The sequence below is a fragment of the Oncorhynchus clarkii genome, chromosome 2, assembly GCF_045791955.1.
Source record: "Oncorhynchus clarkii lewisi isolate Uvic-CL-2024 chromosome 2, UVic_Ocla_1.0, whole genome shotgun sequence".
NCBI lineage: Eukaryota > Metazoa > Chordata > Actinopteri > Salmoniformes > Salmonidae > Oncorhynchus > Oncorhynchus clarkii.
Window position 1 is genome coordinate 71015094 of NC_092148.1, and position 27065 is coordinate 71042158.

A 27065-nucleotide genomic window follows, 5' to 3' on the forward strand; every position below is an offset into this window, starting at 1 on the left:
CCGATGTGCAATCCGGTTTCCGAGCTGCTCACGGGTGCACCTCAGCCACGCTCAAGATACTAAACGATATCATAACCGCCATCGATAAAAGACAGTACTGTGCAGCCCTCTTCATCGACCTGGCCAAGGCTTTCGACTCTGTCAATCACTGCATTCTTATCGGCAGACTCAACAGCCTTGGTTTCTCAAATGACTGCCTGGTTCACCAACTACTTTTCAGATAGAGTTCAGTGTGTCAAATCAGAGGGCCTGTTGTCCGGACCTCTGGCAGTCTCTATGGGGGTGCCACAGGGTTAAATTCTCGGGCCGACTCTTTTCTCTGTATATATCAATGATGTTGCTTTTGCTGCTGGTGATTCTCTGACCCACCTCTACGCAGAAAACACCATTCTGTATACATCTGGCCCTTCTTTGGACACTGTGCTAACAAACCTCCAAACGAGCTTCAATGCCATACAACACTCCTTCCATGGCCTCCAACTGCTCTTAAACGCCAGTAAAACCAAATGCATGCTCTTCAACCGTTCGCTGCCCGCATCCCGCCCGACTAGCATCACTACTCTGGACGGATCTGACTTAGAATATGTGGACAACTACAAATACCTAGATGTCTGGCTAGACTGTAAACTCTCCTTTCAGACTCATATTAAACATCTCCAAACCAAAACTAAATCTAGAATCGGCTTCCTATTTCCCAACAAAGCCTCCTTCACTCACGCCATCAAACATACCCTCGTAAAACTGACTATCCTACCGATCCTCGACTTCGGCGATGTCATTTACAAAATAGCTTCCAATACTCTACTCAGCAAACTGGATGCAGTCTATCACAGTGCCATCCGTTTTGCCACCAAAAGCTCCTTATACCACCCACCACTCCGACCTGTATGCTCTAGTCGGCTGGCCCTTGCTACATATTCGTCGCCAGACCCACTGGCTCCAGGTCATCTATAAGTCTATGCTAGGTAAAGCTCCACCTTATCTCAGCTCACTGGTCACGATAACAACACCCACCTGTAGCACACGCTCCAGCAGGTACAGTGGGGCAAAAAAGTATTTAGTCAGCCACCAATTCTGCAAGTTCTCCCACTTAAGAAGATGAGAGAGGCCTGTAATTTTCATCATAGGTATGACAGACAAAATGAGAGAGAAAAAATCCAGAAAATCACCTTGTAGGATTTTTATGAATTTATTTGCAAATTATGGTGGAAAATAAGTATTTGGTCACCTACAAACAAGCAAGATTTCTGGCTCTCACAGACCTGTAACCTTCTTTAAGAGGCTCCTCTGTCCTCCACTCGTTACCTGTATTAATGGCACCTGTCTGAACTTGTTATCAGTATAAAAGACACCTGTCCACAACCTCAAACAGTCACACTCCAAACTCCACTATGGCCAAGACCAAAGAGCTGTCAAAGGACACCAGAAACAAAATTGTAGACCTGCACCAGGCTGGGAAGACTGAATCTGCAATAGGTAAGCAGCTTGGTTTGAAGAAATCAACTGTGGGAGCAATTATTAGGAAATGGAAGACATAGAAGACCACTGATATTCTCCCTCGATCTGGGGTTCCACGCAAGATCTCACCCCGTGGGGTCAAAATGATCCCAAGAACGGTGAGCAAAAATCCCAGAACCACACAGGGGGACCTAGTGAATGACCTGCAGAGAGCTGGGACCAAAGTAACAAAGCCTACCATCAGTAACACACTACGCCGCCAGGGACTCAAATCCTGCAGTGCCAGATGTGTCCCCCTGCTTAAGCGAGTACATGTCCAGGCCCGTCTGAAGTTTGCTAGAGAGCATTTGGATGATCCAGAAGAAGATTGGGAGAATGTCATATGTTCAGATGAAACCAAAATATAACTTTTTGGTAAAAACTCAACTCGTCGTGTTTGGAGGACAAAGAATGCTGAGTTGCATCCAAAGAACACCATACCTACTGTGAAACATGGGGGTGGAAACATCATGCTTTGGGGCTGTTTTTCTGCAAAGGGACCAGGACGACTGATCCGTGTAAAGGAAAGAACGAATGGGGCCATGTATCGTCAGATTTTGAGTGAAAACCTCCTTCCATCAGCAAGGGCATTGAAGATGAAACGTGGCTGGGTCTTTCAGCATGACAATGATCCCAAACACACCGCCCGGGCAACGAAGGAGTGGCTTCGTAAGAAACATTTCAAGGTCCTGGAGTGGCCTAGCCAGTCTCCAGATCTCAACCCCATAGAAAATCTTTGGAGGGAGTTGAAAGTCCGTGTTGCCCAGCAACAGCCCCAAAACATCACTGCTCTAGAGGAGATCTGCATGGAGGAATGGGCCAAAATACCAGCAACAGTGTGTGAAAACCTTGTGAAGACTTACAGAAAACGTTGGATCTCTGTCATTGCCAACAAAGGGTATATAACAAAGTATTGAGATAAACTTTTGTTATTGACCAAATACTTATTTTCCACCATAATTTGCAAATAAATTCATTAAAAATCCTACAATGTGATTTTCTGGATTTTTTTCCCTCATTTTGTTTGTCATAGTTGAAGTGTACCTATGATGACAATTACAGGCCTCTCTCATCTTTTTAAGTGGGAGAACTTGCACAATTGGTGGCTGACTAAATACTTTTTTGCCCCACTGTAAATCTCACTGGTCGTCCCCAAAGCCAACACCTCCTTCAGCAGCCTTTCCTTACAGTTCTCTGTTGCCAATGACTGGAACGAATTGCAAAAATCGCTGAAGCTGGAGACTTATATTTCCCTCACTAACTTTAAACATCAGCTATCTGAGCAGCTAACCGATCGCTGCAGCTGTACATAGCCCATCTGTAAATAGCCCACCCAATCTACCTACCTCATCCCCATGTTGTTTTTTATTTACTTTACTGCTCTTTTGCACACCAGTATTTCTACTTGCACATCATCATCTGCTCATCTATCACTCCAGTGTTCATTTGCTAAACTGTAATTACTTCCCTACTATGGCCTATTTATTGCCTACCTCCTCACGCCATTTGCACACACTGTATATAGACTCTCTCTTTTTTCTATTGTGTTATTGACTGTATGCTTGTTTATTCCTGTCACGTCCTGACCTTTAATAAAGGTGAAAAAATAAATAAAATCAGCTAGACAAAGGAGCTGATCATAGACTACCGGAAATGAAGGGCAGAGCATGCCCCCATTCACATCAACGGGGCTGCAGTGGAGTGGGTCGAGAGCTCCTGTGTCCAGGTCACTTAATAATCCCCAGTTTACAATTGGCTCATTCATCCCCCTCCTCTCCCCTGTAACTATTCCCCAGGTCGTTGCTGTAAATGAGAACGTGTTCTCAACTTACCTGGTAAAATAACGGATAAATAAAATAAATAAAAATCACTAAGGACCTATCATAGTCCAAACACACCAACAGTCGTGAAGATTGCACGACAATGCCTCTTCCCCCTCAGGAGGCTAAAAAGATTTAGATCCTCAAAATGTTCTACAGCAGCACCATTGAGAGAATCGTGACTGGCTGCATCACTGCTTGGTACGGCAACTGCTTGGCTGGCTCTATGCACACTCACTGGACTCTCACATTTACACATATCACACACACACACATATTGACACCACACACTCACACATATCACACACACACACATATTGACACCACACACACACATATCACACACATATTGACACCACACACACACTCACACATATCACACACATATTGACACCACACACACACTCACACATATCACACACATATCACACACACACACACACACACACATATTGACACCACACACACACTCACACATAGACACACTTTAACACTCTTCACATACGCTGCTGCTACCTTGTTTATTATCTATCCTGATTGCCTAGTCACTTTTACCCCTACCTACATGTACATATTGCTGCAATTACCTCAACTACCTCACACCCCTGCACATTGATTCGATATCGGTGCTCCTTGTATATAGTCGTGTTATTGTTACTTTATTGTGTTAATATTTCCTTTTTTATTTTTGTGAATTTTTCTCACTTTTTAACTCTGGATTGTTAGGAAAGGGCTCGTAAGTAAGTATTTCACGGTAAAGTGAAACCTGTTGTATTCGGCGTATGTGACAAATACAATTTTATTTGATATCATACTAATTGGATCTTCCTGCATATATGTTTACTATGCGACATCTACTACTGAGTCCAGGTTGCAATAATAGGGCGCCAACAGCTGGTCATTGGGAAAAATACAATCTAGGCACACTGTTAATTAAACTAAGAGTAGGCTATCAATAAAGAGTTGTCTTGAATATAAAACAGGTAATACAGTGGATGTATCTGAGACTAGAGATGAATTACAGATGAATTTCCCTCTTTTAAACAAGTCTAATGCTCCACAATAACCAAGCTTCAATGTCTACTCTATACGAAGGATATTGGGACATAGGGCTGTTACAATTTGTAATGCTGGCGTCATAAGGTTTCTAAAGAAAACACAGTAATTTAGTAATGATTGTGCTAATTCTGATAGTCACTAACTTCTTTACACTAATTGTATGGGTTGAGAGTTTATTGATCTCGCTCTCTTTCCACCTTACTTTGTAGAGAGTGCCGACGAACTGTGAAGCAGAAAGAAATTTAGAAGAAAACTAGAAATATTGAAAGTTGATAACTGAACTTAAACGTAGGAAAAAGTTGTAAAATATACACTGAGTATACAAAACATTAAGAACACCTGCTCTTTCCATGACATAGACTGACCAGGTGAAAGCTATGATCCCTTAAATCTGTGTAGATGAAGGGGAGGAGCCAGATTAAAGAAGGATTTTTAAGCCTTGAGACAATTGAGACAGGGATTGTGTATGTGTACCATTCAGATGGTGAATGGGCAAGACAAAAAATGTAAGTGCCTTTGAACAGGGTATGGTAGTATGTGCCAGGCGCACCAGTTTGAGTCAAGAACTGCAACACTGCTAGGTTTTTCACGCTCAACAGTGTGTATTAAGAATGGTCCACCACCAAAAGGACATCCAGCCAACTTGACACATTGAAGCATTGAAGTCAACATATGCCAGCATCCCTGTGGAATGCTTTCGACACCTTGTAGAGTCCAATTAAAGCTGTCCTGAGGCAAAAAGGAGAGTGCAACTCAATATTAGGAAGATGGTCGAAATATTTGGTATTCTTAGTGTATTTTCAACTAAAGAAGAATCAAGTGCTCAGGTAATCAGTGTGCTAAAAGGAAGGGAATTGGGATGTATTTTCCATTGATGTTTGTGAACAGAGGATCCTAACTGGTTTTCTATGGTTTTGTGTACTGAGACAATTGAGGGCACTGACTTACATTTTTATTGGGTACCCAGTTTATTATTTTTGATGAACTTATTGGATAAAACTGTATTGTTATGAATGAATGGTCATTGCAGTTGTGATACTCTGGTGTTGTGTATTGATCTTGAACATTAAAAAAGATAATGAAAAAACAAATGTTTTCAATTATTGATAAACTTCAATTTAATTGAATTTAATTTTATTCTTCCTTCAGTAGATATTGAATGTTATCCTTTGCCTTACTAGATAACATTGCTTTAGAAACCAGTCTCATTTCAAACCTAAATAGACTGTATGCACATCATACATAGTAACTCTAAAGTAGTTCCTGGTGTGTTACAATTGAATAGGAACCTACAACCCAATAAAAAAATAATAATGTTAAGTAATTAATTCAACTAACAAAACATATATGCCTTTTTTGCATGTGCTTATTGTGACTGGAGATTACAGTGTTTGGATGACATCTAAGAAATAGTAATAATAACAGGCCGAGAGAATCCACACACACACTCCCTTCGGTCTGTCTGCCCCGCAAACCACGCCAGTCTGGGTATTCTGCTTTTGTTCTTGCGGAGCGGCTGAGGTTCCTTCCCTTCCATATTCCACAAATCGATATTTTTCATTTGCAAACGAAGGCATTCACTTCATTCATTTATGAGAACCCCTTAGGCTACATAATCATATCCTTGCTCTATACATATGTGTTATACAATTGTTGACGCGCAGGCTACAGGCTTGCCTACACAAAGGAAATGTATCCCCATACAACACGATGTCCATGTCATAGGGAGGGACGTAGCCTAGATTACACGTGAAGTAGGCAATTTGAATATGTGCGCTACAGAATATGCAAACAAACAAACCCATGTAAACAATGCGAATGTAGGCCATTTTACCGTGCTCAATCAACAGACACACATACCTTTAAAAAATCGACCATAAATATCCTACCCATACAGTAAAGTTCACTGACTGTACACACACATCCATCGCACACTACTCACCGTTCCTTCTCCTGATCGTGTTGCTTATAATATAATGAGGTGGATATAGCATTGATCAACTGTATAGCCTATCTGCAATAAAACCCATAGTCTATATCATTGTTGATTTTTCAGTCTGCACTGACCAAACAGGCATTTTGGTGCAGTTGTGCGATGCGCCAGCGACCTATCCTGCGGGAGTCATTCCAGGAGCATGCATGCTCGCCCCCGTGTTGTTTTGACGAGGTGCAATCCACTGTACCAGACGCCGTGCGTGTTTTGCGTCTGTGAGCGTGTACGCGCGTATTGGTGTCTGGTGTTGTAGGGTGGATGAGATAAACGTTCTCATTCAAGCACGGCGAGTTTAGACCGATATGTTTATATTTAAAGGTCCAATGCAGCCGTTTTCATCTCAATATCAAATCATTTCTGGGTAACAATAAAGTGCCTTACTGTGATTGTGTTCAATTAAAATGATCAGAAATAAACTAAAATAACTTAACAAATACAATATATCAAGCAATAATTTTGCTATGACTGTCTGGGAGTGGTCTGAGAGAGGGACCTAATTGGAGGAGCCTAATGGGAGGGATATGTAAACTGAAAACTAGCTGTTATTGGCAGAGAGAAGGGCAAAGTCTCTTTGTTATCGGTTTATTAATTTATTTGGCCCAAAACCCAACCCAGCCGATCAAGCTGACATATCGGGTGGTCTTTTCAAACAGCTCTTACACTAAATACGCATTATCAGAATTTTTATTGTGGAAATATATATAAAACACAGGAAAAATGTAGTTTTTGACTGCATTTCCCCTTCAATTTTAAGCACAATTCTATAATTTATTGTTAAACTACACACTTTGTCATCTCATAGCTTACGTACAGTGCAAGACCCCTTAGATTTGTGTGTATTTGGTATATGTTGTGTAAATTCTTAGATATTAATTGTTTGATATTACAGCACTGTCGGAGATAGACACACAAGCATTTTGCTACACCCGCAATAACATCTGCTAATCACGTGTATGTGACCAATAACATTTGATTTGAGGAAAATAACCTCACACTCAACGTCAACAAAACTAAGGAGATGATTGTGGACTTCAGGAAACAGCAGAGGGAACACCCCCCTATCCACATTGATGGAACAGTAGTGGAGAGGGTAGCAAGTTTTAAGTTCCTCGGCATACACATCACAGACAAACTGAATTGGTCCACTCACACAGACAGCATTGTGAAGAAGGCGCAGCAGCGCCTCTTCAACCTCAGGAGGCTGAAGAAATTCGGCTTGTCACCAAAAGCACTCACAAACTTCTACAGATGCACAATCGAGAGCATCCTGGCGGGCTGTATCACCGCCTGGTACGGCAACTGCTCCGCCCTCAACCGTAAGGCTCTCCAGAGGGTAGTGAGGTCTGCACAACGCATCACCGGGGGCAAACTACCTGCCCTCCAGGACACCTACACCACCCGATGTCACAGGAAGGCCATAAAGATCATCAAGGACATCAACCACCCGAGCCACTGCCTGTTCACCCCGCTATCATCCAGAAGGCGAGGTCAGTACAGGTGCATCAAAGCTGGGACCGAGAGACTGAAAAACAGCTTCTATCTCAAGGCTATCAGACTGTTAAACAGCCACCACTAACATTGAGTGGCTGCTGCCAACACACTGACACTGACTCAACTCCAGCCACTTTAATAATGGGATTGATGGGAAATGATGTAAATATATCACTAGCCACTTTAAACAATGCTACCTTATATAATGTTACTTACCCTACATTATTCATCTCATAGGCATACGTATATACTGTACTCTATATCATCGACTGTATCCTTATGTAATACATGTATCACTAGCCACTTTAACTATGCCACTTTGTTTACATACTCATCTCATATGTATATACTGTACTCGATACAATCTACTGTATCTGCCTATGCTGCTCTGTACCATCACTCATTCATATATCCTTATGTACATATTCTTTATCCCCTCACACTGTGTACAAGACAGTAGTTTTGGAATTGTTAGTTAGATTACTTGTTGGTTATTACTGCATTGTCGGAACTAGAAGCACAAGCATTTCGCTACACTCGCATTAACATCTGCTAACCATGTGTATGTGACAAATAAAATTTGATTTGATTTGATTTGATTTGATTTGACTTTTTCCACATTTTGTACCGATACAGCCTTGTTTTAAAATGGATTAAATAAAAAACGTTTCCTCAGCAATCTACACAAAATAGCCCAATATGACAAAGCGACAAAAGGTTTTAGAAATTTTAGCAAATTTATAAAAAGTCAAAAAACATAAATACCTTATTTACATAAGTATTCAGACCCTTTGCTATGAGACTCGAAATTGAGCTCAGATGAATCCTGTTTCCAATGATCATCCTTGAGATGTTTTAACAACTTGATTGGATTCCACCTGTGGTCATTTCAATTGATTGGACATGATTTGGAAAGGCACACATCTGTCTATACAATGTCTCACAGTTGACAGTGCATGTCATTGCAAAAACCAAGCCCTGAGGTCGAAGGAATTGTCCGTAGAGCTACGAGACAGGTTTGTGTCGAGGCACAGATCTGGGGAAGGGTTCCAAAACATTTCTTCAGCATTGAAGGTTCCAAAAAACACAGTGGCGTCCATCATTCTTAAATGGAAGAAGTTTGGAACCACCAAGACTCTTCCTAGAGCTAGCCACCCGGCCAAACTGAGCAATCGAGGGAGAAGAGCCTTGGTCAGGGAGGTGACCAAGAACCCGATGGTCACTCTGACAGAGCTTCAGAGTTCTTCTGTGGAGATTGGAGAATCTTCCAGAATGACACCCATCTCTGCAGCACTCAACCAATCAGGCCTTTACGGTGGAGTGGCCAGATGGAAGCCATTCCTCAGTAAAAGGCATATGACAGCCCAATTGAAGTTTGCCAAAAGGCCCCTAAAAACTCTCAGACCAGGAGAAACAAGATTCTCTGGTCTGTTGAAACCAAGATCGAACTCTTTGGTCTGAATGCCAAGCTTCACATCTGGTGGAAACCTGGCACCATCCCTACGGTGAAGCATGGTGGTGGCAGCAGCATACTGTGGGGATGTTTTTCAGTGGCAGGGACTGGGAGACTAGTTAGAATCAAGGGAAAGATGAACTGAGCAAAGTACAGAGAGATACTTGATGAAAACCTGCTCCAGAGCGCTCAGGACCTTAGACTGGGGCGAAGGTTCACCTTCCAACAGAACAACGACCCTAAGCATACAGCCAAGACAATTCAGGAGAGGCTTCGGGACAAGTCTCTGAATGTCCTTGAGTGGCCCAGCCAGAGCTTGGACTTGAACCCGATCGAACAACTCTGAAGAGACCTTAAGATAGCTGTGCAGCGACTCTCCCCATCCAACCTGACAGATTTTGAGAGGATCTGCAGAGAAGAATGGGAGAAACTCCCCAAATGCAGGTGTGCCAAGCTTGTACCCAAGAAGACTCAAGGTTGTAATCACTGACAAAGGTGCTTCAACAAAGTACTGAGTAAAGGGTCTGAATACTTATGTAAATGTGATATTTAAAAAAATGTTTATATACATTTGCAAAAATGTTTTTGCTTTGTCATTATGGGGTATTGTGTGTAAATTGATGAGGGGAAAAATGATTTAATCCATTTTAGAATATGGCGTAACGTAAGAAATGTGGAAAAAGTCAAGGGTTCTGAATACTTTCCAAATGCACTTCAATGTTCAGAGAGCTGACTAGTTTGGAATTAGACTACTAACATAATTGTGTCTAGTTGGAATGTGTAATTTACACAGTTACAGGCAATAGTGTTGAGGGAGTGATTATTTAAAAGATTAAAGTAAGTAAATGAACCAAAGAGAAGGTGGCAAACCGGGACTAAAATAAACTTATTTGTGCACACTATAGGACCATGGAATGGCTGTTTTATAGGCCTACTATTACTATTAGGATAATTAGCCTAGCATAAATTATAGTACTAGCCTAGGCTACTACTTTATTTCTACAGTGAGGGTACTTTGTAAATTTAAGTAAAATATGATTTTTTTCTGCAGGGTCATGATGTGTTTAGGATGTTCAGGTGTTGGTCTAGCTCCATAACAATGTTTGTGAACAAAATGATTATAACAGTGTAGAACAGAACTGAACAGTCAGATCCAGTGAGTTCTTTGGTTTTACAGTAGTGGCATTAGAGAGGGCAGCAGGGGCCGGGTGTTTGAACTGTTAAACTTGAACATTATCATCACATGCACTCACATTCTCTATCTATCTATCTATCTCTCTCTCTCTTTCACGCACATGCGCCCGCACGCACGCGCACACACACACAGACACACAGCTCAGGCCAAAGAGGCACTGCAAGATTATATTTTTGAAATAAAGAGGCACTACACAATTTTCTTCATGAAATAGCTTTTGTGGGGCACTGGACTACATCATCTTTTGGACAGATGTAGCCTAGATGTGATGAGGAAATTAACCTTTTGAATATTACCACTATCTCCCCATAAACGCTTGTCTAATGGAGTTTAGAAACATGTTGCTCTATATCCAGCATTGACCCCAATATCACCCAGTTTCAACACAGTGGGGGTGGGGTCTATGCTCTCTGCCATCTGTCACATCATCATGACACGAACATCATGACATGATCGTGGCGAGCGTCAGTGCAGTCAATCAGGGCACGTCCTGGCACAATTGAGGTAGAGAAACGGTGATTGCAAATATTTTTTCGAGGATATTATTTGTTTTTCACATATACGGCTATGGTATGTGATTGACGAAATTACATCTGGATTTATGATGCTGATTCATTTAGTTCATCACTGCGCAATAAATGCGCAAATCTAATATTCTTGAAAATACAAACCCACTGAACACGCTTACGACCAATGAACAAAGCGAAGGGCGTGACCAGGGTAAATTTCGAGGAGATACGTCACTCAAACTACGAACCAGGGGTAAACAGGAAATGCAAATAATATTTGTAGCTAGAATTCACTCGTTAGCTAAAGTCAAAGGTAATTTACGGAACATTTATGAACTTTTCAACGTTTGTGTCGAGTAGTAAAGCTTCACCTCATAGCCAGCTCGTTTTCCATCGGCAAATTAATGCCAAAACTTCTGCTAGCCAGTACACTATAGTTACTGTTAGCTAGCTAAACTAGTTTATTTGTCACAGATGTAATCGCAAGGTACGAGTACAGTGCAATTCTAATGATCCATGCTACAACATTGCAGGTCAAAAAAGAGAAGGGAATGAGATAATAGAATTTAGGGTATGGAATGACCATAAGGGGAGCACGACCCACGAACCCCCACCACACAGCCGAGAGCTTGGGTGGCACCAAGCCCAGTTCAGCCCCCCAAATCACAACCAGCACCAGGACATCAGACAGGGCAGGTGAGACTGGACTGGGTAATGAATGAAAGTGTTAACCCTGCTCCTGGAAAACTACTGGGTGTGCAGGCTTCTGTTCCTGACCAGCGCTAACAGATCTGATTCATTAACACCTTGATTACCTGAATCAGGTATTCTAGCAATGTAAAGGAGCTTCCATTTAATGAATTTGAGGAAAATTGTTAATGGTACACTATTTTCTAGATTGTTATTAATTCCATTCTCCTGTCACAGGTGAGCCCTTCAGTCCATACAGACAGTTCATGAAGAAACACAAGGTCTACACATGAGAAAGAGCTGTTTCACTGTCACCTAAAATCCATTTGAACAACAAATCATTTTAATTTTGGTATTTTAATTCATATGTTGAGTATATAGGAATCTCTTGTTGCTGCTAAGTGCAAATAAATATTTGCATGTGCATCTACTAGTAACCGTCTGTTCTGATTTTACATGTTTTTATCACATATCTGAATTCTAAGAGCATTATATTCCTTCTCAATGTTACATACAGGTCCAGTACCCTGGCCACACACCAACCTCATTGGCAGAAATAAGTGACGGTCTGTGCTGTTTAAGATGAGGGAAGATTATATATTTTTTTAATGAGCATGGCTGTATTTCTATTACAGCATATTGGATGACTCATTCATATTCCATTCAACCAGTTCAATGTAACAGCAATAGGGTTAGGCTACTACATGATACTCAAATTTTCCCAATACCCATGAGGTTGCTACAACCTAGCCTATGAATGAACAACGTAGGTGCACACAGGTCGAGATACATTTTTGAGCTGACACATGGACAGACACATTCAATATAACCTTGCACACTCTTGCCTGCGTCTAGCTGATATAGTGTAATCATTAGTCCAACAGTTGCAAATTAGTTTCTATTGGACAAATGCAGGTATGTTTATCCCATTTTTGTTCCCGTTTAAGAAAAGTTTTTCAGCAGAATGAATATACCGCTATGTGTAAACACAGTCCACTTTCATAGCAGCCACATTGCGTTTATGCGCTGTCCCTTCGCTTGTGTACATCAATGCATAACACATCGGCTGTATGTGAAAAAATATATTTACATGCCAAACCATATAACTGCTACACACAGCCCACATCGTTGTCACCATATTAGCTAAAGTAACGTCATAGTCAACATGGCTAATAGAACGCATGAATAAACCTCGCTACAATCATGTAACGTTAGAGTACAGTCAATAAGCAGTTTAGCGTTTACATTAGTGGGCCTCGGTGGCAATAAATTAGTAAAACCAAAAGCTTACCTAAGCTAGCTAAATTAGTATCCGTCTGTTTGAGCAGGGTGTTTGTGTAGGCTAAACTAGCTAGCTGCATTTTCTAGCTAAAAGAAACTGAAATAAAAAACATCTAAATTTCTCCTCTTTTGGAAGATATTTTGTTCAAAACTGTTCAACTATTGTCTCTGTCAACTACTTCCCACATTTTATGCAGTGCTAGCTAGCTGTAGCAGCATTCATTCTCTGATCCTTTGATTAGGTGGACATGTCAGTTAATGCTGCAAGAGCTCTGATAGGTTGGAGGACATTCTCTGTAAGTTGTCATAATTACTGCATAAGTCTATGGAAGTGGGTGAGAACCATGAGCCTCCTAGGTTTTGTATTGAAGTCAATGTACCCAAAAGGAGCTAGCTGTTCTCCAGCTACATCATGGTGCTACCCTACAAAGTGCTGTTGAGGCTACTGTAGACCATTGCAAAATTGTGTTTTAATCAAATATTTGGGGACGTGATTATATTTAGTATAGTCTTATCCAAGGATAACTTTTTAAACATAAAAAATAAAATCACTGAGGATGATCTTCCCCTTCCTCCTCTGAGGAGCCTTCACTGGCAGAAATAAGCATAAAAAAAGCATACACTAGGTCTACTTGGTGCATGTATAAGACGACACACTCATAATGATCAGTTCTATTTTTATTTATCTTTTTTACATTTTGTACAATGTGAAAAAACATACACAAAACCATAGAGTAGACTGGTCACAAGAGCCAGAGAGGACAGGAATCCAAGGGTACAACATTAAATAACTTAGTGATGTGTCATTTTGTCAGGATAATCTTTTAACCACTTGAGGATAAATAACATATTTACTGTTAATAGGATGACTAGTAGCTTATGTGTGAGCATGTGCTGTACAGTGAGTTGTGTTGTAAGTAAGCCCAAGGTCTAAAACCAGTTAGCATGCAGAATTCAGGAAACACATATGGATACATTGACAACTAAAATATGTGCCTGTGACAGCGGTGAATGGCAATTAAAGATCGGCACTTTGTGTGGACTCACTTACAGCAAGGCAAAGATTAACAACAAAAAAAAGCAGGATCTCAGTTTTCCAAATATCAAAAACACTGTTTTTCTAAAGTCAGTAACAACCATCCTCAGCATGCAAACAACTCCATTCCCCCTCGGTTCCTATAGAACTTCAAACATAGCATATTCTGCAATGCAGTAACTTAATATTCTCTAGAGAAGTGAAAGTAGTTATTCAATCCAGGACTGGGTAGGTGAGAAGGGCACTGTAGTGAGGGGAATGGTACCATTCATGCGAGGTGACAAAGAAGCAAGAGAATGGTACCAATGAGGGAAAAAAACAAGACAACGGTTTAGTTCTCCTTTTCTTAAAATAAGTGATGCTATGCAATACTGTACTGATTACATTCATTCAGAAAACCTACTAACAGACTAATCTTACCCAAATCTACCTTGGACAACCAATACAAGATACGCAGCTTACACACAAACAAATGCCATTGGTGACGACAGAAAATAACTTGTCTTCATACAACCCTGTGTGCTCTGCATTCAATTAGACAGTCTTGTGTTGGTATACGACTGTCACCTGCCTCTTCTGACACTGACTTGTTAAGATATGTAAAACTTCCTCTTAACCTCCACATTAGACATTTACCGATGTCTGAGGACGTTTCTGATGGATGTCATTGGTTGGTAATAAAAACAGGTCTTTCAGTCACTGGACTTTAAGCCATCAGAACCACAGGGCTAGGTGATTACGGTGGAATTTCTCTCAGTAGTGAGAATGCAAGGCACTAAAAAGAGTTCTGCAAGTTTTTACTGTTACTGTGTGGGGGTGGGTTACAGCAAGACATAGAGTACTCTATGATGAGCATTATGTGAAAGCATAATTTAATACGAAACATGTACTGTGTGTGTACAAACCCATGTGTGTGTGTGTGTGTGTGTGTGTGTGTGTGTGTGTGTGTGTGTGTGTATATATACACACACACACACACACACACACACACACATACATACACACACACACACACACATATACATAGATATATACACACACACGTGTATATATGTCTATATGTATACACACACACACGTGTATATATATGTCTATATATATGTATGTATATACATACACATATATATAAAACAAAATAAAATACCAAGGTGGTGTATGATAAGAGCAGAAGAAGCACATAACTACTCCCCTGTGTGACAGATTATAATACTAATAATAACCCTGCATTGCACTTTTATATTCCTTTAACTACATGTTGTTTAACAACCTTTAATAATTACTGTGAAACATCAAAATCTGATCGCTGAACAGGTCGATAAAGAACATTTTGTATTTTTATTTAAAATATACACATAAAACAAGCCACAGAAACCCCAGACAATTTGTCATGATTCTGAAAGATGACAACTGGAAATAAGGTTAAAGACATTTTTGTTGACATTGCTTAGAGGTCTGTGTGTGAACACCATGCACCGTTCACTCGCAAGATAACCCTATGCCTCAAGAATGTAATGCCTTTCTAACAGAACTGTACCAAGGACCATAGCCTTGCTTAGCAGAGTCTGACTACAGTACACCAGGTGGTGAGGTGTGAGACAACTGACTGACACAGTAGCTAAGGTCGAAAACCAAATGATCACAGTAGCTGAAGCCAACAACTCAAACCACTGAGCCTAACCAGTCGCTAAGGCGTAAACCTAAAACACTCATGGATACAGTCACTTCAGGGTAAATCCAAAGCCTGGACAAGACAGGTGAAGTAGGTATTAATAAACTATCTACACACAGGTCTGTTACTTAGCTCACACTAACATTAGGTGATGGTCTCATAAGAAACTAACACACCCAGTCAGGCAGAACATCACATCAGACCAGCTCAGAGGGACAGATAATCAAATATAACCATAACTTAGGACAAGAAATATCTCTATATACAAAGACAATGTGTATGTGTTTGGGGGTTTAAGGCCACTCTTACACAGGGGGCTCACTCCTTTCCTCACATTGCTATTACTGCATCTTACTGTATGGTGATCAAATGAGTAACACTAGCCAAACACTATCCACTATAACCCTACCTAACCAACTTCCATTCACTATCTTTCTCTCATTCCACCTCCTTGCTTCTCTACATATCTCACTCTCCTTTCATTATACAAACTTGTTACCCACAATTAATCAGTTTCTCATACCATTCAACGCCTCAATCTCAGCCAATGACAGTAGTGCTAGGAGGCGCATGTGTATGTGTTTGTGGGGGTTCTCTCCATCTGCTAACTCTGTCCTAGGTAAGCTTAAGGCCAGTTACAGTCAAGAAGTGATTAAGACTTCCCCCACCCTACCCTCCTGTTTAAGGGAATGATGAGATCACAATGGTGCTTTCAACAGATGTCTTTGGCCATTGCCAGTTGTGCCCTTGGGTCCATAGCTTTCATTGGACAAACCCAAATGTCAATCACAGCCTGCTTCCACAGCCATTGGCAGAAAAGACTGGGCCCTGGTAAGGGTGAAGGTGTGATTGTGTGCTGTGGGTATGTATTGCACTCTCCCTCCAACTGACAGACATCACTCTCTGTCTGACAGGACTGAACCACAGCCTCCTCTCCTCCATTTTCACTTCATCCTCTTTATTTCACCTTACCAATTAGTGAAATAGAACGTCAGATAGTATTTGTCCTCCTATGGCTCTCTTCCTCCCTGCCCTCAGTTCCTATCAGCCCAGCCTTACTAACCCAGGTCCAGGGCTGCAGACTGGGCTATGTGGGCCTCAGGTTGGGACCTCCAGGGTTGCTAACAGGTTTCTGGGTGGCTCCCATGTGGAAGGCCTGCTGAAGGGGGGCTGAGGCCACGGAAGGGGCCTGGTACTGGGCCAGGAGACCCACCTGACAGGGTCCTGCCCACTGGGGGGCGCTGTAGGGGGCTGTGCCATAGCCAAATCCCTGGGGAGGGGGGCCTAGAGAGCCCTGACGCTGGCAGAGTGGGTTGGAGGGGTTAGTGGTAATGGGGAGGTGGGCACCTGCCAGGGTGGTAGACGGGAGGGTAGGGCACAGGTGGCCTGGGGCAGAAAACTTTCGGCTCATGTTTGCTTGTGGAGGGATATGTAGAGGGATCTGCAGTTAGGGAGGGGCCATAAGAGGGAAAGACAAGGGGAAGTTGCAGCTCAGTTTAGTTACATTAGCACATAACACGTTCAAAACTACAATTGAGGAAAAAGGGCAAAAATTATGTAAAATAGAGCCAAAAAACGATTTATTGAGATACACTTTTCTTTAGAATGAGAAGTGTGGTCTTACGTCATGTCCGGGTCCCTGGGCTGTTCCCTTGGGTCCTTTCTTGCCCTGGGAGAGGCTGATGGCGTCTCGGGCCCAGTTGTCAACAAGCTGGTGCAGGTCGTCTGTGAACGTGCCCTTTCGGTTCTGTGTTATGGCCGGCGCTATGTTAGGACCTGATGGCTGAGACTGGCTGGTGTTCACTCCACTGTCTGAACTGGTCCCACCCACTCCTGGAAGGAACACAGGGACGAGTTCAACCTGGGAAGCCAACTAATTTCTCAATCAAGTTTGGCTTCTCTTCTGGAGAGTTATCTCTTGGTTTGAGGAATATTGCTTAGGTTTTCATTTTTAAAACATGTAGTGATGGAGCATAGACAAAAGGAAAACAGCTCTGTGTGCTTACCCATGGTGGAAGTCTGGCTGTCTGAGAGCGCTGCAGTGGGGGGAGACGTCTGCTTAGGTGGGGACGCTGGGGGGATCTGGCCTGTGACTGGGGCTCCTAAACACAGACACCAACCAGAGAGTTGAGAGGAGAGAAACGGATCACATTACATTTACACATCCTAATCTAGCAGCCTCTACCCTTTAATATCAACAAATTAGTTGTTGCTTGCAGTCATGTAAATTTCCATTCAGCAGTGCACAGACAGACCAATCATAACTCTGGTTACCCGAGTGCTGGGGGCTGGCCTGGGCGCTGCTGCGGACTGATTTGCTGGCCTTGGTCTTGGGTCTACGTCTGCCCCCAGCCATAGCGGGGGAGAGGACAGCTGAAGGAGGAGGTTTACCCAGCCTGGTGAACAGAGCATCTATTTCCTCCTTCTGCCGTGAGTGGAGGGTCTGGATCTCTATCATATGTCTGTGGAGGGGAGGAGAGGGCAGGGTTGTAACTAGTGCTGGCACAATTACTGTGTAACTGAAGGTTATGGATGAAGAGCGTCATAAAAATAAAATGACTCATAACCGTTTATTTTTTGTTGTTGTTGCAAGGAACAGCTGACTTAAGACGGGCATTCATGCAGTTGAGTCAGTGGACTCTTAACAATGTGATTCAACTTTGCTCCAACAACTTGCTTGTTTCAGCAAGGAGCAACAAACAACTGCATATTTATTTGCTATTCTAATGGTTATTACAGAGGCCTCGGTCATTTGGCTGGCCAATTATTGTCATCCAAAACTCCATGACCATCAGATAAACAAGTAAGAGAAATATAGCCCAAAACAGCAAACAGGTTAAATATTGGAGGAGTGAAGGTAAAATACTTCTCTCGGAGGCAGCTGACTTCGCTCTGGAAGGCCTCGTCCTCAGGCCCCGAGTCGTCCTCGTTGTCGCTGGTCATGTAATGGTTAAATGAACCACTGTTCACGCCAGGGGCGGAGCTACGGAGGTCAGAGGTCGAAGCGGAAGGGCCGTTCTGATGGGAGGGGCTAGACCCCGGAGGTGCCGTGGGATTGACTGCGGCTGGCATCACTGAGAAACGGCCCACCTTCGAGACAGAATTAGGGCTGGGGCCAGTGCTGGCACTAGTAGACACCTGGAAGCGTCCGATGGTGGTGGGCTGTGTTGGGACAGAAGAGAGCGCATCTACGGAGTCTCCTCTCCGGACCCCTTTGGAAAGGAGGGAGGAGGAGCGGTGGAGGGTGTTTTCCGGGCTGGAGAGGGAGGAAGATGAGGAAGAGGAAGATGAGGATGAGGAGGATGGGGTGAGAGAGGAAGAGGAGGCGATGTTGGAGGGGTCAGGAGTGCTGCCGGTGCTAGCGTCTGCTGCAACGGAGACTTGGAAGCGTCCCAGTTCAACAACCCTTGTGGAGGGCAAGGCTGCCTCACTGCTCCCTGGGATGGTCTCTGGGCTCAGAGCTCTCCTTAGCTGGCCGTCCAGACTACCCACAGGCTGCTGGGACTAGACACACAAACAAGACATGTCAGTAACAAACAAACCAACTCAACTCACTCAGAAAGTACCACTCAAAATAACTCACCACTACTACCACAACTGATACCTAACAACAACAGTAAATAATCACCTATTCCACACATCTACAAAACTCACAACTTCACACAATTTACAACTTCTCAAAGGAACAAGTTGTGAAAAGAACTAACCTGGTTTGGTCCTGGGAATGGAGGCAGTTGCTCGGAGGTAGGGGTGCCTGCCTGCTCGGAGCCAACAGGATACACCTGACACAGACACACAGGAAGATTTCATTATCATCGAGGTGGGAGAAAATCATACCCAAGTTACAACTGAAGAAAGAGTAGAGGGGGAAAAGCATTTAGTACAAATACTGTATCTTCTCAGTCACTAGACAAAGACAGTTCCCTCCATTGTACCTGTGTACTGGTGGCTTGACCAGGCTTGGCTGGAGGTGTCTGTGCATGTCCCCCTGGTGTGAGGCCCTGTCCTGGGGTCGCGGTGGGGCCCTGGGCTCCCTGTCCCCCGGCGGTGAGAGACAGGTTGGAGGGGGGCACCGGGGCCGCCCCGGGGGGAGGGGAGATGGTCCCTGTGGAGGGGGAGGTGGTCTCAGTGTCCGCAGAGGATGTGTCCTTAAAGAGGGAGCGCAGCTTCTTATCCAGGGCATGTATGTCATCTATACCAGGGACCTTGGACTGGGACTCTACCCCATCTGGGTCCCCTGGCTGGGACGGTTGGGAGGGCAGGGTAGAGGGTGGAAGTTGGGTGGGTGCCATTGCAGACTGTGCCACAGGGACAGAGGCAGGGATAGGCTGGGAGGAGGTGGGCTGAGTGACAGGTATGGACTCAGGGATAGGCTGAGAGGATGGAATAGGAACAAGGTCAGCTGCAGGTTGCTGCTCTGAGCTGGTCACAGTCCCAGAGTTACTGGGTGGAGCTCCAGAGACAGGGGGGAAAGGGGCAGAGCTGCTTCCCAGCTGGGGGGTTGCAGCTGGGGGGACAGGGGCCAGGGTGGCCTGGGGAGCAGCTGGAGGAGGGGATGTGATTTGGGCAGGGGTAGGCTGAGAGGGGGCAGCTTGGTAGTCAGGCTGGGGGTGTGGGGTGGGATCAGTGGTAGCAGATGCAGGGGCTGGAACTGGGGTTGGAGACACCCTCCCGGTTGCAACTTGACATGTGGAGGGGGGAAGAGTGGAGGACCCAGAGGGGATGACTGAGACAGGAGGCAGGGTGGAGAAGCTAGTGTTGGTGGGGACTGTAGCCTCTGGGGGAGCCAAGGTTTGGTGAGGGTGGGAGAGAGGGGAGGCTGGGCGCAGGGAGGAGGGGACTATGCTGGTGTCTGGCTCGGCTGGGTGGCCCAAGGTGGCTCGTCTCTCCCCATGCGGCTGCCTCATCTCAGTTAAGGCCTGCTGGAGGTGGCCTGAGGGGGCAGACAGGGACAGGCCCAGACTCACTGGGGTTGAAGGGGGGAACACAGAGTCACTTACATAAATTACTTGTTGTAAGTGTACAGGTTATCATCATGACTTCAAACATACTGGTATATACATCAAGGAACATGTTTTAGAGTTCTCAAATATTCCAGAGATGGAAGAGGGGCACATGTTTGGAACACAGCGTTCTAACATCCTATGAGAGTTCTAGTTGCACTCTATGGCCCACAGATTCCAGTCCCTCTTACCTTGAGGGGGCTCATCCCCAAACGAGGTGTTAGCAGATGGAGGGCCGAAGAATTGCTCCCTCAGACGGGACTCTGGGACAGGGCTGACAATGAACCTTCGGCCTGCAGAGTGGACTACCTGAGCTGCAACGCTGGGAGGAACACCTGAGGGGCAATGGGTTAGAGGTGAGGGGTCAAGGGGTGAGGAGGTGGAGCTCAGACAATCATCTTTCAGTAGAGATAGTAATGCGTAGGTGCAAGTTTACCAGGCAGATGAGTGGGCATGTCAGGCTGTTGTGAGGGGTCATCCACCACAATCTGTGGAGAGAGAAGGACAACACGATTGTCAACTAAAGGCTGCCCAGGAGTTAGTGGGTGGGTACGTGAAGGATGACGTGTTGCTGTGTGTTGTTCGAGTATGTTACCTGTGTAAAGGGTGGTTGAGCGTAGCCTTCCTTCATGCCCTCTCTATCGTCCGCCATTTCGATGACTTCACGAACCTGCTCGATGAACGACTCACGTTCGCTCTCCAGGATAAATTCACTCAGCACCTTAGAAAAGGACAGATATTGAACTACAATATCCACAAATCGTGCCCATTTCAATCCATATAGATCGGTGGAGCTACCAAAATAAAATATCAAATTCCTTTACTTTTGACTACAGAGCCTTAGGGAATATTTGATGGAGATTCAATACAATCCAGATCGGTGCTTATGTGTTTACTATTATTACCATGATCTGTGCAATCTCCTCTGGGTTATCTCCGTCCAGGTCAAACTTAAAGGTCACCATCTTCCTGTTGTGAGTCTCCAGCTGGCACTCTGCCACCCGGTCTCCCATGTTGGAGATCTGAAACCGACACAAAGATTAGTTCATTCTTCCTGCCATCCAGGACCTCTATACTAGGCCTCTATACTAGACTCCAGCCACATTTTACATGAGTCATTTAGCAGACGCTCTTATCCAGAGTGACTTACAGTAAGTAGTGAGTGCATATATTTTAATGGAACCCACAACCCTGGCGCTGCAAGCACCATGCTCTACAAACCGAGTTACATGGGACCAGCTTCCAGCCACCCAAGTCATCTCTCTGCTACTGCACGGCAAGAGGTACCAGAGCGCCAAGTCTAGGTCCAAAAAGGCTTCGTAACAGCTTTTTACACTGCTGCTACTCAATGTTTATTATCTATTCATAGTCACTTTACCCCTACCTACGTACATATTACCTCAATTACCTCGACTAACCTGTACCCCCGCACATTGACTAGGTACACCCTGTATATAGCTTCGTTATTTTGCTACTTTAATTTATTTGTATTTTTTTAATGGCATGTTTGGTTAAGGGCTTATAAGTAAGCATTTCATGGTAATGTCTACACCAGTTGTATTCGGGGGCATGTGAAAAATAACATTTTATTTGGTGTGTCAGATGACTGACACAACTGAAATGTACATGTAACAATTTCAAATATTTTACGGAGTTAGTTCATAAGGAAATCAGTCAATTTAAATAAATGCATTAGGCCCTAACCTATGGCTTTCACATGACAGGGAATACAGATATGCATCCTTTAGTAAACTTTTTTAAGTAGGGGAGTGAATCAGAAAACCAGTCAGTATCTGATGTGACCACCATTTGCCTCATGCAGCACAACATCTCCTTCGCTTAGAGTTGAGCAGGCTGTTGATTGTGGCCTGTGGAATGCTGTCCCACTCCTCTTCAATGGCTGTGCGAAGTTGCTGGATATTAGCGGGAACTGGGCCGTGCATTATCATGCTGAAACATGAGGTGATGGCAGCAGATGAGTGGCATGACAATGGGTCTCGGGATCTCGTCACGGTATCTTTGTGCATTCAAATTGCCATCGCTAAAATGCAACTGTACTCGTTGTCCGTAGCTTGTGCCTGTCCATACCATAACCCCACCACCACAGGGCACACTGTTCACAGCGTTGACATCAGCACACCGCTCGCCCACACGACGCCATGCACATAGTGTGCGGTTGTGAGGCCGATTGGGTGTACTTGAGACATCTGTGGCATTGTGTTGTGTGACAAAACTGCACATTTTAGAGTGGCCTTTCATTGTCTCCAGCACAATGTGCACCTGTGTAATGATCATGCTGTTTAATCAGCTTCTTGATATGCCACACCTGTCAGGTGGATGGATTATCTTGACAAAGGAGAAATGCTCACTAACAGGGATGTAAACAAATTTGTACACAACATTTGAGAGAAACAAGCTTTTGTGCTTATTTCAGGGATCTTGTATTAATATTATATTTTTGTTCAGTGTACAACTGAACATCTGTATAGACAGAGAGAGGATGAAAGGTCAACATAGGGTTGTAGAAATCCTGCAATTTTCCCAGAATTCACAGGCTTTCCTGGAATCCCGGTTGGAAGATTCCCAGTTGTCAGTAGGGAATAAGCAGAAATGTTGGAATCCTCCAAACAGTATTTTGGGAAAACCTGGGTATGTTGAGAAAGTTAATGGAAATTTGGCCAACAAAGGGGGGCCGAGGAGATAGAGTTGCCATATGAGAGAATACAGACAGTGAGTTGAGGTGAAAGTGGCTCTTACATTGAGGACGTTGAGCTTGGCCTTGGCGGTCTTATCATGCCGAGAGCGGCTGCGTACGGAACGCCGCTGGTGCCGCTTGATCATGGAGCGCCCCTCGTGTCTACCACCCGACGCCCCTTCATAGCCGTCACTCAGACCTGACGCTGCGTCTGACAGGCAACTGGGAGAGAGAGAGAGAGGTGGGGGGAGACAGAGAGAGAGGTGGGGGGAGACAGAGAGAGAGGTGGGGGGAGACAGAGAGAGAGGTGGGGGGAGACGGAGAGAGAGGAGAGACAGAGACATTTTGCATTTACTAGGAGGACATCACAATGAACATAGACAATACACAATACACAATGTTCCATATAAATATGTATTTTTAATAAAACATTGAGTAGCAGAAAAGGCGTTCTGGTATGAGCTAGGTCTTGGGCTGTTGTGGAGAGATGATGTGATGCTTTACCTCTCCACAGACTGAGGGACAAGTGTTGTCGGACCTGCTGCCTGCTCGGCTGGCGCCGGCTGGGATACACTCACAGAGGCCTGAAACATCATCACACACACACACACACTGTTCTTTAAAGGAGCTTTCCAACCATGTCATGTCAGGCATGAAAGCAAGGGCTGGATCTGGCTTCACCTTAAGCACTAAAAGGTATGTGATCTGACCAAGGAATTTGCAGTGCTTTGAGCAAACACACTAAATTCAACTCAGTTTATTGTTCGCGTGCACAGATTTGCAGATGTTATTGCAGGTGCAGTGAAATGCTTGTGTTTCTGGCTCAAACAGTGCAGTAATACCTATCAATCATTTAGAAAAACACAATATACATATCCAGATGTTTTAATATATCACACCGAGCACTCTCATAGACCGGAATATAAATGTATATACATATAATGAACCGTTTGGACAGTATATAAATAGAAAAGGTATGTACAGCAGTAGTTATATAGGATTAGCCATGACTAGAATGCAGTATATAACACTGGTCACCAACCGGTCAAATGCAATAGGCATTCCTAGTTGATCACCAAACATTTCTGTAAAAAAACAACAACAATAAAGACTTGTGTTCCTATTTTTATTTTATTTGTTGCGCTGTTGGCAATAGGTGCACTTGATTCAGCAGCCCTAGTGTTCCCATTTTGAACCATTTCACAAGTTTTAAGGTAGTACTCCATCTAGCCGGCAGGCCCAGAGAACAAATCAAGTGCACCTATAGGCCTCCCACTGGCCAACCAGATAGCTCAGATTTTTTTATTTTATTTTACCTTTATTTATTAATATCCAGGAATATTTCAACTTTCTCTGGTCATAGCAGTAACAACATGAATTGGTGCATGAGGCAGAAATAATGCAGTGCGACTTGAGTTTTGCCATCAGCTGGAAGACCCTTTTCTCAGCTGAGGGAGAGAGAGCGGCTGAACAGTGAGTGAGGTGAGAGGCAGCCTCACCGCTGCACTCTCCCTCCCCTCAGGCTGACCATCACATGCAGGCCATCAGTCCAGTAAAATCAAAACAATTCTAAAATAACTATATGCTGACTCAGCTGTAATATTACCAGTGTGATCATATACCAAATGGTTTAAAATATAATTTCTAAAATGTTCTGAGATTAACATTGGCAGGGCAATTCAAGCATATATGCCAATATGCAGTGTTAATGTATTGGGCCTATAGCCTACTGCACAAACCTCATAGGTTTACGTTTAAGTCGTGTTTAAAACAAATCTGAGCGGTAGATATCGGCTTATTTAAAACAAATCTGAGCGGTAGATATCGGCTTGTTTAAAACAAATCTGAGCGGTAGATATCGGCTTGTTTAAAACAAATCTGAGCGGTAGATATCGGCTTGTTTAAAACAAATCTGAGCGGTAGATATCGGCTTGTTTAAAACAAATCTGAGCGGTAGATATCGGCTTGTTTAAAACAAATCTGAGCGGTAGATATCGGCTTGTTTAAAACAAATCTGAGCGGTAGATATCGGCTTGTTTAAAACAAATCTGAGCGGTAGATATCGGCTTGTTTAAAACAAATCTGAGCGGTAGATATCGGCTTGTTTAAAACAAATCTGAGCGGTAGATATCGGCTTGTTTAAAACAAATCTGAGCGGTAGATATCGGCTTGTTTAAAACAAATCTGAGCGGTAGATATCGGCTTGTTTAAAACAAATCTGAGCGGTAGATATCGGCTTGTTTAAAACAAATCTGAGCGGTAGATATCGGCTTGTTTAAAACAAATCTGAGCGGTAGATATCGGCTTGTTTAAAACAAATCTGAGCGGTAGATATCGGCTTGTTTAAAACAAATCTGAGCGGTAGATATCGGCTTGTTTAAAACAAATCTGAGCGGTAGATATCGGCTTGTTTAAAACAAATCTGAGCGGTAGATATCTTCTTGTTTAAAACAAATCTGAGCGGTAGATATCGGCTTGCATTTTGACTCAAAGTGATCTTAACTAAGAAAATGTTAGTGAAACAGTGTAAACATTAAATGTGATGAGCGTTCAATGACTATGTACATAGGGCAGCAGTCTCTAAAGTGCAGGGTAGAGTACCGGGTGGTAACCGGGTAGAAACCGTGACTACGGTTCAGGGCAGGGTACTGGGCGGAGGCCGGCTAGTGGTGACTGTTCAACAGTCTGATGGCCTGGAGGCACAAGCTGTTTCTCAGTCTCTCAATCCCAGCTTTGATGCACCTGTACTGTCTTTACCTTCTAGATGGTAGCGGGGTGAACAGGAAGTACAAGGTTTTACTTCTCATAGGACGCGTGTCTGTTTGTAGGCTCCTTAAACTACTAACACGTCAAGCCTAACTACTAACACTAATCACACATGTTGCCCCTGTCCTGTGGGTACCTGCATCACAGAGGCGTTTGTGGCCTGATAGAGGAAGTAGAGGTGCTCTGCATTGATTGGAGGAGACAGGATAGGAGGGCTTGGTTCATTGGCCCATGACTGACAGCCATGCAGGAAAAAGCAGCAGCATGCAAATGAAACTCATGAAAGAAAGTGGATGAAAGAGTGGAGACCGACACAGAGCCATTAGTCAAAAAGCAGAAAATCATTTTAAAAAGAGGGAAAGAATAGAAAAGAATGACGAGACCGTACATGTGTGATAAAACATTTACTAGATGGAATAGATTCTGTGTCCTTGTTTGTAGATTGTCTGAGTGTTTTAGCGTTGGTATGAGGGTAAGCTGGGGTTGTTGTGCACTTGACCAATGTGTGGGTGTCTCACCTGTATTTGCCGGACTCCAGGCTGGAGAGGGGGTAGTGCTGAGCTCTGAGGTGCATCGCTGCCCTCTGGCTGTGGCTGCTGGAGGTGCAGAGGAGGGATGGGCTGAGAGGGGGGCACCTACAGGGGGTAGGGGGAGTGACAGAGATAAGAGATCTGCACAAATCAAATGGCCATATCTCAGACAAGACTCCATTATCTATTCCACAACACACTGTTCTTCAAACACACGCACCATCCCTCCCCCAGAGGCCAAACCACCTCAGTTTCACACTGGCTCTCATCCAACATGCAACCCCCCCAGGCACTTACCTACTGAATCACATAGGATTACTATAAATCAGTCTCATATAGCCTCAGTACAGGTTTTATAGCATGGATTCTACAGTACAC

General features: G+C 43.7%; 1 protein-coding gene, 1 long non-coding RNA gene and 1 pseudogene across 2 annotated transcripts in view; 1 reads left to right on the forward strand and 2 right to left on the reverse strand.

Moving 5' to 3' along the window:
* Positions 1 to 6556, reverse strand: part of LOC139373144 (proline-rich protein 5-like) — a 57207-nt pseudogene extending 50651 nt beyond the window's left edge.
* A 4694-nt stretch (positions 6557 to 11250) lies between these two features.
* LOC139373190 (uncharacterized) lies at positions 11251 to 13110 on the forward strand. Its single transcript, XR_011627541.1, has 2 exons — positions 11251 to 11713; positions 11945 to 13110. It is a non-coding gene; the product is annotated as an uncharacterized lncRNA (long non-coding RNA).
* A 544-nt stretch (positions 13111 to 13654) lies between these two features.
* The window catches only part of LOC139373182 (serine/threonine-protein kinase WNK1-like), a 64087-nt gene continuing 50676 nt past the window's right edge, over positions 13655 to 27065 (reverse strand). Inside the window, exons 13-27 of the mRNA XM_071113359.1 lie at positions 26676 to 26792; positions 26294 to 26392; positions 23896 to 23975; positions 23454 to 23613; positions 21602 to 21718; positions 21292 to 21417; positions 21133 to 21184; positions 20888 to 21031; positions 19629 to 20659; positions 19401 to 19475; positions 18560 to 19197; positions 17968 to 18155; positions 17700 to 17795; positions 17318 to 17526; positions 13655 to 17134 (exon numbers count right to left, since the gene is read on the reverse strand). Of these exons, the coding sequence (XP_070969460.1) occupies positions 16781 to 17134; positions 17318 to 17526; positions 17700 to 17795; positions 17968 to 18155; positions 18560 to 19197; positions 19401 to 19475; positions 19629 to 20659; positions 20888 to 21031; positions 21133 to 21184; positions 21292 to 21417; positions 21602 to 21718; positions 23454 to 23613; positions 23896 to 23975; positions 26294 to 26392; positions 26676 to 26792 (3486 nt within the window). The 3' untranslated portion in view covers positions 13655 to 16780. The remainder of the gene's footprint in view (positions 17135 to 17317; positions 17527 to 17699; positions 17796 to 17967; positions 18156 to 18559; positions 19198 to 19400; positions 19476 to 19628; positions 20660 to 20887; positions 21032 to 21132; positions 21185 to 21291; positions 21418 to 21601; positions 21719 to 23453; positions 23614 to 23895; positions 23976 to 26293; positions 26393 to 26675; positions 26793 to 27065) is intronic.